The sequence below is a fragment of the Scardinius erythrophthalmus genome, assembly GCF_964197995.2.
Source record: "Scardinius erythrophthalmus genome assembly, chromosome: 22".
NCBI classification, from domain to species: Eukaryota; Metazoa; Chordata; class Actinopteri; order Cypriniformes; family Leuciscidae; genus Scardinius; species Scardinius erythrophthalmus.
The window spans coordinates 20,275,687-20,288,962 of record NC_138242.1 but is presented as its reverse complement, the minus strand read 5'-3'; the positions used below and the strand labels follow the sequence as shown (position 1 = coordinate 20,288,962).

Sequence of the window (13,276 nt, the reverse complement as noted above, 5' to 3'; positions counted from 1 at the left end):
CTCAATCTCCTAATTTCGCAGAGCTGTTTGCTTTGCAAACTGACCACAGCTCAGACATGTGCTCACGACTATGGGAAACCATATCCAAACAATGGCCACAACCCTGCTCTGTCCTGTTAAACTCAGGAGTCCCGTCAATGAGTTTATGTATCTGCAGATGATGCTATATCTGTTTGGAGAAAGGATGTTTGTTTGAAGGGCGGCAAACCAAAAAGGAGTTAGCCAAGGCTAGCTTGAGCATTTCACTCATTTAGTTCCTCCAAATGAGTAGCCAACCCCCCCCCCCCACACACACACACACACTAGCACACGTTGAAAATTTCTTGTACCTCACATCCACACACAGAGACTGGCTCCAAATAGCTAGAAGTCAAACAGACATAAGCAAACAGCGCCACAGCCAACTATGTAAGGCCTCGCTTCTTGAATGACGGAGACACAACTCAGACTCAGGAAGAAACAGGCATAAACTTTCACACAGGCTCAATCACACACACTGCCCTCATTGACCCCACTGCAGGCAGTAAGACTGCGTTAACGCCGTCTTTGCTAGGCTTTTTCAACAACATTCCTAGTCAAAAAGAAAGAGGGAGAGTATATTGGAAAAACAGATACTGATACTCTACTCAAGCTAAGACTTGAGCTGGAAGTAGCAGACCATAACAACTTCAAGCTTTGTCTGTGCTCAACACCTAAACCATATCAGTCTTCTTAGAGTGTGCGTTTCACACAAAATCGACAATGTCAATGTCAGTTCAGCGGTGGGGGGAAGAGAATACATTGTACATATATTTTGCTGTTTAAAGCGAACACAAAAGCACATGCAATACATTTAACTTAAAGCTGCATTTAATACGAGGGACTTGTGTTAAAGCAAATGACGTCTAATCTAATTTCACGTTGACTTTAAATATGTAAATAATGAAATGAGGTCTATTCATAAAATATATGTTCAGATCTTTCTCCAACACTTCTTCAGCTTTGTTCTGGCAGGTGACTGGACTAAAATGTGAATACGGAAACCTGCGTGTTATTCCAGGCGCACACAAACGACCTTTCTGCATTCAATCAAATTTCCAGACAAAGTGTTGCAGGCAATCACTTAACTTGACCATAAAATGAATCTGGTTTGCATTAGTGTAGTCCTTGAAATACTGTCTGCATTTACACTACCTGAAAATGTACCAATTTGTAATGTTCAGCTGTCTCTGATTCATTGCCACACCACAGAGGTTCTGGTGCAGCAGGCACACAGTGTGCTGATGAAAGAAAACTACGACCAATCTCCAATTATCCAGAATTTTTTGTAAATATCGGTTTCAATTACAGTGGCACCACTCACAGGACATCGGCCATGTGCTGCACACTCCAATCTCCGGCTTCATGTTGAAGGTGCAAATTAATGTATTCAATCATTATAAGCTTCGTTATAACTCACAGTTAGCCGATAGTAGAGGAAACAAGGACCAGGTTGAGACTACGTGAATGTTTGAGGTCAAACATTGCGCATAAGTGGGCAAATTCACATATACAGATATATCCAGTGGGTGAGAATAACAGTGATGCATGTGTGTATTTGAGTTTATACCTGTCCTGGTTGTTCGCAGGGCGTCTGAAACTCAGCCTGCTGACACACTTCCTTCAGCTTCTTGTACTTGGGTAAGCTGTTGGAGTGTTGTGTGTTCAGGTTGCCTCCTGAGTCATCTTTCTTGCGCAGGATTTTACTAGAATGACAAATGTTCTTGGGTGAGTTGCTAGGCCACGTTTTGAAATTGGCAGCCTCACTGAAGTTTCAGAAGCCTGGAAATCATTACCGTCCCTTCCAGGTCCGCATCTCATAATTGTTGTTATAAGTGCATACAGCTTTCACAGCACATAGACACTGTAAAAAGTCATCAGTTGAAATCCGTTGCCTTAAAATTAGGTAAACTTCAAACTTCAAGTTAAGTCAACTGATCACTTTTTACAGTGAAACAATGGGACCAAAATCTTCCAGGATATATTTGTCCTAGTTATCGTTCAACAGGGGATTTTTTCTTTTTTGGAATTTGTAAATATTGGAGTAAGTTTTACAAGAAAATATTTCAGTTTTTATGTGTTACTTGCAGTTTTCCTGTAAATATTTGTGAAATGTACTAGCAATTTCTAAGCAAACTTGTTTCTATGTATTAGATTGTACATAAGACATTTGTTAAGCCCAGCCACCCATAACAATAAAGCATTAAAAAGGTAGAATTAGGATTTGAAGTGGAGCGAACCCAAAAATGTGATGATTCTGATTTAAAATATGAATGAAGTCCCCCCAAAAGCATGAATTAAAAATATTTTATGGAATTCAATAATAGATATTGGTTACACGTTATTTTAAGGTGACGTAGTTACATTGTACTTAAATAAGTAGAGAAATATTAACGAACTACTTACTATAGAGTTACGGTTAGGGTTTGGTTTAGGGTTAGTTACTTGTAATAATGCATAATTTACTGTTATTACTATAGTAAGTACATGTAGTAACGTGTAACTACATCACCTTAAAATAAAGTTTTACAAAATTTAATTTAGCCTATTTTTACATTTAAAAATTACCTTCACCATCATCTACAATTATTTAAAACTTTTTAAAAATATAAAGTGCTGGAACACCATTCCGAATCATTCCGGCCTCCGTCTGTAGCGGAAATTAAGTGCTCTGCATGATTTCACCACGGCTGATAAATGAAGTACTCACTAATCTGACTTCTCTCAAAATGGGAGCTGTCGTGACCGTGCAAAACAGGTTGAATTAATGGCATTTTGGTATAAACATGCTTCGAGTCCGTGGTCTGGCTTTATACACAACAGTTACTGAGTCACGGAAGCAACAGCCGGCACTGATCAACGATGTGCTTTACGATTGCGCCATCTCTGGAAAACCTTCTTTTACTTAGCCTTAAGGAGAAACTCAGCACAGGCTGACTGTGGGAGCGATAATGTGCCATTATGTAGACTGACAGCTCCATGTGAGTGACACGAGGAATGTTAGACTGAAATAGCTGTGTGGTTGAGCCCACGGCCACAGTTACAATATATAAGAGAATGCAAAGGCAATACCATATACCCACATTCCTAACATCAGTCACAGAAATCAAGGGAAACACTACACACACATATCAAGTTTTGAGTCTGATACCACAGGTAATATCATATATTTCCCCTGGGGAAGGATTTTTTTTTTCTGTCACGAGTAGGTTACTGAAACATATCCGATAATGGGGGTCTAAATCTGCCATGTGAATAGTTGAGCTCCTGAGAACACATTTGATCAAAGAATGTAAAAGTCTGATCTTACTTGTGATGCTGTAGTGATTTTTAATGGTAATTTGAAAAAAAAACCCCGAATATTTTTTGCTTCATTTTTAGGTGAACTTGAACCAAGACACGTCAAGGAAGAAGGATGTTTGTGCAATGGAATCCTAAAATCATAACAAGTGCTTCTGATCTTATCTTTTGGCGATTTTACAACAAAATCCTGGAATGGTTATGCGGTGAGCCTCCTTTACAAAATAAATCAATTCAAATTTATTTTGCACATTCTGCAGTGATTTTATAGTATGATTGAGAAGAGAGGGAATATTGTTTGTCTTACCCCCGCTCCACGAGGAATGTGTCCCTCCAGACTTTGGGTTTCCGGTTGGGTTTGAATCTGCAACATGAAAACGCAAATATTGTATTTCACTCAATCTTTGTGTCATTTGCATACCATAAGCAGATGTTTAACTTGGCCTGAATTATGACACCTTAATTTGCTCAACATCTCCTGCCATCGTGAGTGGCAGTGACCCCAGAACATTTCCAGCGTTCTTTACTCGCCAAAAACCCTTTATAAATTAACTCCAAATGTTCAGGAACCATTAAACTCGAGTTAATTAAATTAAAAGCAATAAACAGACACTACCCAACCATATATTATACTGGGAATGTGTTTATGAAGAGGATTTTGCTCACCTATTGCCAGTCTTTTCCTGCTCCAAAAGCTTCAGGATAGATTTGCCATCCATATCGGGTGGAGTGTCCAGGCCAGCTATATCCAGGATTGTGGGTGCTAGATCGAGGTTTAGCACAAGATGGTTGTTCCTGTGGAGAAATACATTATATTATATTATATTATATTATATTATATTATATTATATTATATTATATTATATTATATTATATTATATTATATTATATTATATTATATTATATTATATTATATTATAGTACAAATAATGGCAACACTTTATTTTAGGGTCCAATTCTCACTATGAACTAGTTGCTTATTAGCATGCATATTATTAGGATATTGGCTGTTTATTAGTATAAGTATAAAGCACATATTAATGCCTTATTCTGCTGCATGACCATATTCTACACCCCTTAATCCTACCCAATACCAAAACTTAACTACCTATAACTATAAATAAGCAGTAATAAGGAGTTTATTGAGGCAAAAGTCATAGTTAGTTAATAGTGAGAATAGGACCCTAACTCGTGTGACCTTAATAACTGTTAATTTAAGAATATATAATTTAATTTATATCTAAAGGGTATATATTAATAACACGTATACATGCATATATTAATTTTAATATATAATTGTTAAAGTAATATCTATATCATATCGCTAATCATCATCATTATCATTTTTACATGTCTACTGTACATAAACAGTAGATTACATTTCTATATTTATTTTTAATATATCAGTAGAAAAAAACACACTACATGTATGTAGAATAATTTATACATTGATTAATTATATAAATAAAGTGTGAAAAGAAATTATATTGTCCAAAAGGTGTGTCTCAAATAGAAGTTGATTTTACCTTGCCCCTTGCTCCACATTAGGACCTCTGACAAAAAAAGGCACTCTGATGTCAAAATCATATGGCATAGACTTCCCTTTGACTAGGCCAAACTGGCCAATGTGGTAACCATGGTCAGCTGTGTAAATGATATAGGTATTATCCAGCTCCCCAGTGTCGACCAGAGCATTATATATCTGTAATGCAGAGCAAACACACATTTCCTTTCAATTCATATACAAAGCCAATTGAATATCCAGAATCCAGAGCAAGAAAGCCTAAACCACTGACTTTTTCCACCGAGTCATCTACAGACATCAGCGTCTGGAGCCTCTTCCTGTGCAGGTAGTTGGTGAACTCCATGTGAATTGGCTTCATCGGGCCGGTGTACTGCATGATCCAGTGCTTATCCATGTTTGGTGCGTAGTTATAGCTGGGAGTTCTGTGCGAATAAACACAACATGCTACTGTGAGAAAAACATGCACCTGTCAGCTATTTCACAACCACTTGTGCTTAAAGTTGTCTGTTGTATAACACACTTGACAAGCATCAATAACAGAGCAGTCGCCCTTCCCCCTCCACGGAAACGCACTAATTCTCCTCGCTAGGTGTTTTTCTTGGGTTCGCTCTCCATCTCTCCTCACACCATGCTGAGAGTCTCAGGGTTTCTTGGCAGCATTTAATCGTTTGAGGGTTGGCACATGCAGAAGAAAAATAATAGCTTCCCCAGCCTTCAGGCCCAAAATAAAGTTTGTAATAAGTCCAGCAACGACAGGGCTATAACTCATTTGCATTTGAAGTGGAGAATAAAAAGCTGGGTAAACAGGAGGCTGCGGACTAGTTTGTGGAGCTAAGGCTACGAGATGGCCACCTGTTGACTGCAGTTGGCCTCCCTCCACAGCTGAAAGACATGGTCTTCCTTTGCTTTTCTGACCATACTCTTGTGCCTGGTGTCATAATGAATGATGGCCACAGGAAAGCTCCATTCTGTCTGAGTGGATGGCTTCTGCCCTTTCCTCCTCAGTCCGTCTTTGTCCGCTCACTGAACTCTTCACCCAGCCAGTGAGGCACACTAATATACCACACAAAAGGAACCTGTCTCTTCGCACAGGTAGAGCAAATTCGGAATTTGGAGGTCAAAGGATAGAATTAGTCTGACTTTGACACCTGTCACAAGGCAGGGTGAAGAACATTTGTCTTTGAGATTAAAACCTCCTTTGTAGTTTCTGCTATAACATTGAAAGCATTACTTTTCATGATTTGTTCGCAAACCTCACACTGTGAAAATCTGTTTGAAAACTAATACTGAAAATACTTTGTCAAATCAATTTCATGAGCAGATTTATTTTATAGAAATATAAATGCGTTTAAGAGTATTTACAATAAATCCCCACATTAGAAAGCTCAAATGATTATGTAATGCTTTTCTTCCAGACTGGCCCAAAAATGATCTGTGGATTTATTAACCCTTTACATGATGAGGTTAGCAGGGCCACCTACTGTGATAATCTATTATGAAAATTAATAATACAAGAAAAATAATTAAATTAATGAAAAGTAAAATATTAATTAATTTAATTATTTAAATTGTACATACATTATTTACATATGCATAAAATATAAATACATGTGTAAATGAATAAGTGTATAAATATATTTTTAATGTGTGTATATATATGTATTATATATAAAAATGCATATGAATAAATGAATATTCTTGGAGCCATAACTTTTTTATGCTTGAGCACCTTATTTCTTTTGTTTGGATGTGCATGCTTTTGTTCATTTTCACGCAGATGACAAATAAACCCCCAAAAGTGTCTGAAACCATGCTGCATCATTCCAAAACGCAACCTGCGCTTGCCATCTGTTTCCCTGTTCTTTTGGCACAACTTGCCAGGCAACCCTTTCGGCACTAGAGCGACTTGCCTGCCGATGTGAACCTTGGGGTATCCAAGTGTGATCTATTCAGAGCCCATGCACTTAAAAACATATTAATAACACAAAAGGGTCTTCTAAGACAATGCATTCCCCAAACCTATATAGTGAAAGGCATGATTGATATGAGAGAAGCCAGAAAGTTGTGTAGGAAGACAAGCTGAAAGAATTGTGAGAAAGAAATAGATAGGCCTGAGGGACAAAAGTGTGATGTCGCCCTGACCAGGATCCTGACATGCTTGGGATGTTAAGGACTTGGAGATGGATGGCCTGTTGCCACAGCACAGTGTGTGGAATAGGAGCCTAGCCACAAAACTGATAGTGCAGTGAAGCCATAAAGGTCTTGGCACCAAAGAGGACCATAAAAATCTCATCCCCCATCATCTTACTTGGCATGTGCCAGAACTTTACTTGGATGATAAATCACTTCAGTTTCATGGTGGTAGTGTCACGTGTGAAGTGCATTTCAGTGCACAGTCATCTCTTAAGAGTCTAATTTTAATGGCGTATCCAAATATATAAGGCCACAAAAATTCCTAAAGCTACAAACTTATATTTATCTGCAAGCCAAATTATAATGGTTTAAAATTTATAGGAAAATGATCTGCTTGGAATGCTACTGTTCTTCTGAAATATGTGTCCCTTGGAATATCCTATTATAAATACATACAGGACAATAAAAATATCTAGACTCAACAATTCAAACTCCAGGGCATATTCCAGCAGGGCTTGGCTCTTGGACAGGATACACTGGGTTCAGTGTAGTTCAGCATTGTTGCTCTAGCAGAGTGTAACTGAATGTTCTGGGTCACTCACATGTGCTGGGAAGCGTTTGGGAAGAGCTCGGAGAACTGCGGTGCTGAATCCTCTGGGCCATGAGGCGCTGCATGACTGATCACCATCATCACCGGCCGATGCGGGTACATGCGCTTGGACATTCGAAAGTAGTTGATGCTGTCATTGGTAATCAAATCAGTGAAGTAGTCCTGGAATGGGCAGAATAAATTCAAACATAAACTACTATGCTTGGTTTTGGCTTTGCTTTCAAGGCTTAAAGAAAACAAGTTTTTTTTTTTTTTTGTCCAGATCTATTTATTTGTATTTATTAATTTATTAAATGTATTTATTTATCCATTTTATACACTGTAAAAAAAGTTGCTGCCTTAAACATCCAAGTTGAGTGTACCTACAAATGTAAGTAATTTAAACTTAAATTACATTAAACTGACTTGAAAAAAATTAGTTGAATCTTGCATAACTTATAAAAAAGTTGAAAATTAACTTATTTTGAAGAGTTAAAGCAATGTAAAAATCTATGTCGTCAACTAATTGATCATATGACTTTTTACAATGCATACATATTTATGCATTTATGAATTTATCTGAATTATTATTGAATTTTTCTATATTTATTTGTAATTTTATTTTAAGTATTTGAAAATAGATTTTAGAATATTATATTCATAACCAAAAAGGTAACATGCAAACATGCTAACATTATTCTATAACTGTCGATTTATACTAACTCTAACCTAAGAGTCTACTTATATTCTAATGAGAGTTAATTGACATGTAGCTGTAAAGTTACTTAAGTGTAATATCTAAAGTGGACCATCAAAATAAACTGTAACCAAAAAATTTGACTTATTATTTCTTAAAAGGAAAACACAAAGCAAAAAAAACTTTAGTCAGCCAAATAATTCATGTGATGCAACCAACATGCAGGAGAGAAAAAACATTTTTGACGACCATGATTAGGATGTCAAGAATATTGAAAGTACATTATTACTTTTTACTTGGTTATACACTTCATTACATTTCAAGTTCTCTTAAAAATAGTATAGATGTTTTTTCCAAAATCATATGATACCATTATTTATGATCATTCTTTATCATGGACACTATTATTTGTTATTGACCCACATCAACAGAACTAATGCCCTGATGCTAACAACTTGGTATTGAGCATGACAAGGGCGTTGACTGCGTCACTCAATGGTAATAGAGGTTTGTAGCCCTCCATGGGTCTGGTGTTTTGACAACACTATGGTCTCAATCTTACTGCTATGAGGCAGCAGCAGGAATGCGCACAAGGGCTTGGGGGTAAAAATCACGTGATACTGAAGCCGTAAGCCCTTTGATGGCAGTGCTCCTGGTCTGGGCTGGTTGTGGGAAAGTCTCCATCCCCCCCTTCTACCCTCCCCATTGCTAAAACATGCAGCTACCGGCATCTGTGGGAGTGAAAATCTTGTGGAAGTTATTGTTTAGAGACGTGCTCAGTGGACCTTGTTCCTCAGCATTATAACAAAACACATCTATGTCACCTCAGTCTCTGTTGTACCACTAATTGAACCAGCATGTTTATTTTGGAAAACTATTCAGCATCATATTGAATGTTTGAGTGAAATAGTATCCGGATGTACCTAACCTGTCCAATTCATTAAAAGATCTTTTGCCTGGACTGAATTAAGGCACAAACTGTGCCTTTGCAGCAAATTCTTAATGATTGAATTGCATTGCATTTCTGCCCAAGACGTTTATAGCTCTGCCTACCCATTTAATCCCTTCAAACATGAATCTTAACCTTTAAACAGGAACCTTAACCTTTAAGTGTTCCTAAAGGGTTTCCAGGAACCACTTGAACACCTAGCCACAAACTTCCTACAGACCTAATGGAGAAACCTTCAGCCTCTTGTGCCTCTCTGCTTATGGGCAACTTAACACCTTCATCCAAGCAGGTTAATGACATCCAAGTAACAGTCGAAACATTTATTTACTCATCCCTTAGACTGCCTCCAACTCAATCTATGCCCAAACCATGAAACCTCAGCACAAATTCCACGTTCCCCAAAAATATGCTACCTGAAAAACAGCCATGAGAAGATCCAAAACCTTGTTTTGACAGCAGCTTCAAAACACTCTAGAGATGGAAGGTGGCCATATCAAATTAAACCTTTTAAACTCTGATTTTATCACTTCGCTCATATTGTAGGTCTTGCAGAAGGATGGAAAAAGTCTTGGATGACCTGCAAACTATGGCTATTTGAAATGGAATACTAGTTTAAAATTGCATAGTATATACTCTGTATACTGCTTGCTAAAGAAATGTAAAAGCAGCATGTGAAACAAAATGCTGTACTAGAGAAGTATGCAATTCTTAACAGTCTAAATGTCCACCCCTTTCAAATCAGCAGCACAACAACAGTGGTTGATTCCAAAAGAAACTTTGCCCCAAGGACATCATCTCTTTGCCTACCAAGTCTTATTCAACATACCCACCTGATGATACACAAGACACTAGTGTAACTCCCCATGCCCCCTTTAATCTAACCACATTCCATGTGGAGTCAACCAACCCAAATTTTATATGTAATTAGAGGCCTGAAATTAGTTGAGAACAGAACGTACAATTGAGCATAAACTGAAAATTGAGTTTAAAGAAGCCTTTGGCATGCTGACAGGGCTGTGAACTTATGTGACCAGGCGCACATACCTTGGCATAATCTGCGCCATGCTTCTCCTTGTTCCCATTCCGACAGACGGTGTAATTATAGAAACGGGAATTTTTGATCAGCCCCACCCATTCACGCCACCCAGGTGGGATGTAGGTGCCGTTATACTCATTGAGGTACTTCCCAAAGAAAGCTGTGGGAAAAATAAATAAAGACAACATATAAACTCGAGTATGTTCAGTGAGGTCGACGCAAAGACTAAAATTATCATTTTATGACAACTGTCTCACACACTGCCTTTGAACAGTACCTGTAAATATCTGTCTCTACATTGTATTCATGTCTTCCCTACCCTTTCCCCTCAAAGCTAAGCCAAAACATCTTCCAAAAGAGCCGGGCACGCAGCCAGTCTGCCCTGGAGAGTTAATTGTAGACTAACACATCAGCTGGAAACCACAAGCAGTGGTAAGGCCTGAACCCCTGTATTCAGGGTCAGAACTTACTGCCACTCAAGACACGCGGCACTGGGTTACCAGAATGTTTAGCTTCCACAAACCAGACAAATTAAAAATTCCTGTAAAACTTTTATTTGACTTTGAGAAACAAATGTGAAGCAAAAATCCCGTGAAATTGCAGAACACAAAAATTCCCAGTACATATTCAGAATAGTGCTATTGATAAATGAAAGATGAGATATGATAATGAAAACTAATAATATTATTATTAATAATAATAAACTTTCATGAAGACCTTCAGGTCAAAACATTAAGCATAATTTGAGCATTATCAGTCAACAGATATTTATTTTTTATTTTATGTGCCATTTTCCTGGCAGAATTGTGTTAATGTGAAACTGGAATGTCTGTAATTTTTAAGTATTACACACACACACGCTAATGTACACTGCCATTCAAAAATTTGCAGTCAGTTAGATTTGTTTATTATTATTTTTTTTATAAATTATTACTTTTATTTAGCAAGGATGTATTAATTTGATCAAAAGTGATAGACTTTTACTATTATATGTTTTTTAAATATATTAAAAAAGTTATTTTAAATTGTAATATTTTACAATATAAAGTTTTTTACTGTATTTTTGATCAAACGTTTTTTTTTCAAGCAACTTTTTTTGACTTTTCAAAAATATAATATATGTGTATATTAGTGCTGTAAATCAATAAAAAAAAATTAATCACACACGCTTAATTGCGGTAACAAAGACGGTAAAGTTTTGAATTCTCTTTTGTGTCTAATCACACTTAAATGCTTTAAAAGCACTTGAATGAATGATAGCATGATCATATACTGTTATGCTGGCCAAAGGATGCAAGGAAAAATGTATTGCATTGATTGCGTAAATTGCATTAAATGTTTTTAACGCGTTAAATAGAAAAAAAAAATTCAACAGTAAAATTAGCGCATTAATTTTGACAGCTATATTAAATTAAAACTTTATTTTTTAATATAGGCTTTTTGCCTTCATTTTATAGGGAAGTCAACAACATTTATAAAACAGGACATGATGCAAACTGGATTCAACCCTGTTTTGAATCAAGCAGGTTAGAATGAGTCATCGGTCTCTCATTTGGTTTCTCACCTGTTCGGTATCCAGTGTTGTTGAGATAAACGGCAAAGGAGCGTGGCTCATGCTGAGCTTGCCATGAAGGCGAGGAACAGTTCTCGTTGTTGGTGTACGTGTTGTGGTTGTGGACATACTTCCCAGTCAGCATAGAAGAGCGTGATGGACAGCACATGGGCGTAGTTACAAATGCATTTGTGAATGAGGTTCCACCGTCCTCCATGATCTTGCGGGTTTTGTTCATCACCTGCAATGAGCCTGACACACAAAGGCAGACAAATGCAAGTTCAGTTATGCATGTTTGAGAAGTTCAAACCTTTTACACATCTTAATATTCACTATGCTGTCAAAAGTAGTGTTAGATGTGGAAAAGGATCCCTGCAGTTCTGTGGCAATGCAACGACTGGTTGTGGTTCCAGGACTAAGGCCCTTATCCTCTCAGATGTCTGAGGGAAGCCATTAAATATTGAAATAGGAAATAAGTCAAACCTGTGATGACAGTCTGTGATTGAGACTCATTGGATGTTATGCTCAAGAGGAAGGAACTTGATCCAGTTACAACATGCATACAATATGGGACAAATACCAAGAGAGGGACTTGGGTGGCAGATCAAGTAGACTAACAACAAGCAAGCAAATGTTTCCAGGACTGAAGTCCGAGAAGGCTAAAGTCTTTTTCTTTCCTATAGGCTGAGTTAATAATGAACAACTTAAATTAAACAGAGCTCCTACAAGAGAGGACTGACAATCCTCCTGAATAAGGCCAGCATAAATGGTCACCAGCACGTTTTGAATGCTGGTGTGCTGGTGTTCTCACAAGGCTTTTTAACTAGTTTAACCAGCATGACTGCCTTGGTTTAGCTAAAACCGTAAATAAACACTCCTGAAGCTATTCAAGGTCTTTAAGATTACAAGGCAGATGTGTTGGAGCCAAATTCTGAAGGAACATGACCCTCCCGGATCAAGACCTTCATCAGCTGTTATCACTAGAAATATCATGTTGGTCAACCTGCATTAACAGCTATGACTGGCTGTACTGGTCCACCAGCACTAACTTAAACCAGCATTGGACCAGTATGGAAACTCACGCTGGTTTAAGACAAAGATAAACAAAACAAAAACACTAAACATTCTTAATTTAATATTTACTTGAGAAGCAAAATTGCTCTGGATATCAAGTCTTGTTTTCTGAAAAAAAAACAAAAAAAAAACAATCTAAATCAAGTAAGTTTATGCATAAACCAAGAACAACATCTGACAATGTTGCAAGAAAAATAAACTTTTATTAAAAATGAATTAATTCAAATGTCTCCAAATATTGAAGTGGAGTGTGCAAATTCAAACATCTAAATCAGTGAGGTCAATAAAAATCTGTTTCATTTGAAGTTCCATTCCCATGTTTCTCCAAGTATCATGGTATTTGAAGATCTCTACAGTAACTTTCCAGACGACTTGCTTATTCATAACTGATGCATGCCGAGTG

At 37.2% G+C, this 13,276-nt stretch overlaps 1 protein-coding gene across 14 annotated transcripts in view; it reads right to left on the bottom strand.

Annotated features, from left to right (window-relative positions):
• The window catches only part of sulf1 (sulfatase 1), an 86,108-nt gene that overhangs the window by 9,518 nt on the left and 63,314 nt on the right, over positions 1–13,276 (bottom strand). For all 14 annotated transcript variants that reach the window (XM_081353305.1, XM_081353311.1, XM_081353304.1 and 11 more), the window contains 8 exons: positions 11,812–12,051; positions 10,256–10,407; positions 7,579–7,748; positions 5,115–5,265; positions 4,845–5,020; positions 3,985–4,113; positions 3,626–3,682; positions 1,589–1,724 (listed from right to left, as the gene is read on the bottom strand). In XM_081353305.1, coding sequence (XP_081209431.1) covers positions 1,589–1,724; positions 3,626–3,682; positions 3,985–4,113; positions 4,845–5,020; positions 5,115–5,265; positions 7,579–7,748; positions 10,256–10,407; positions 11,812–12,051 — 1,211 coding nt within the window. The remainder of the gene's footprint in view (positions 1–1,588; positions 1,725–3,625; positions 3,683–3,984; positions 4,114–4,844; positions 5,021–5,114; positions 5,266–7,578; positions 7,749–10,255; positions 10,408–11,811; positions 12,052–13,276) is intronic.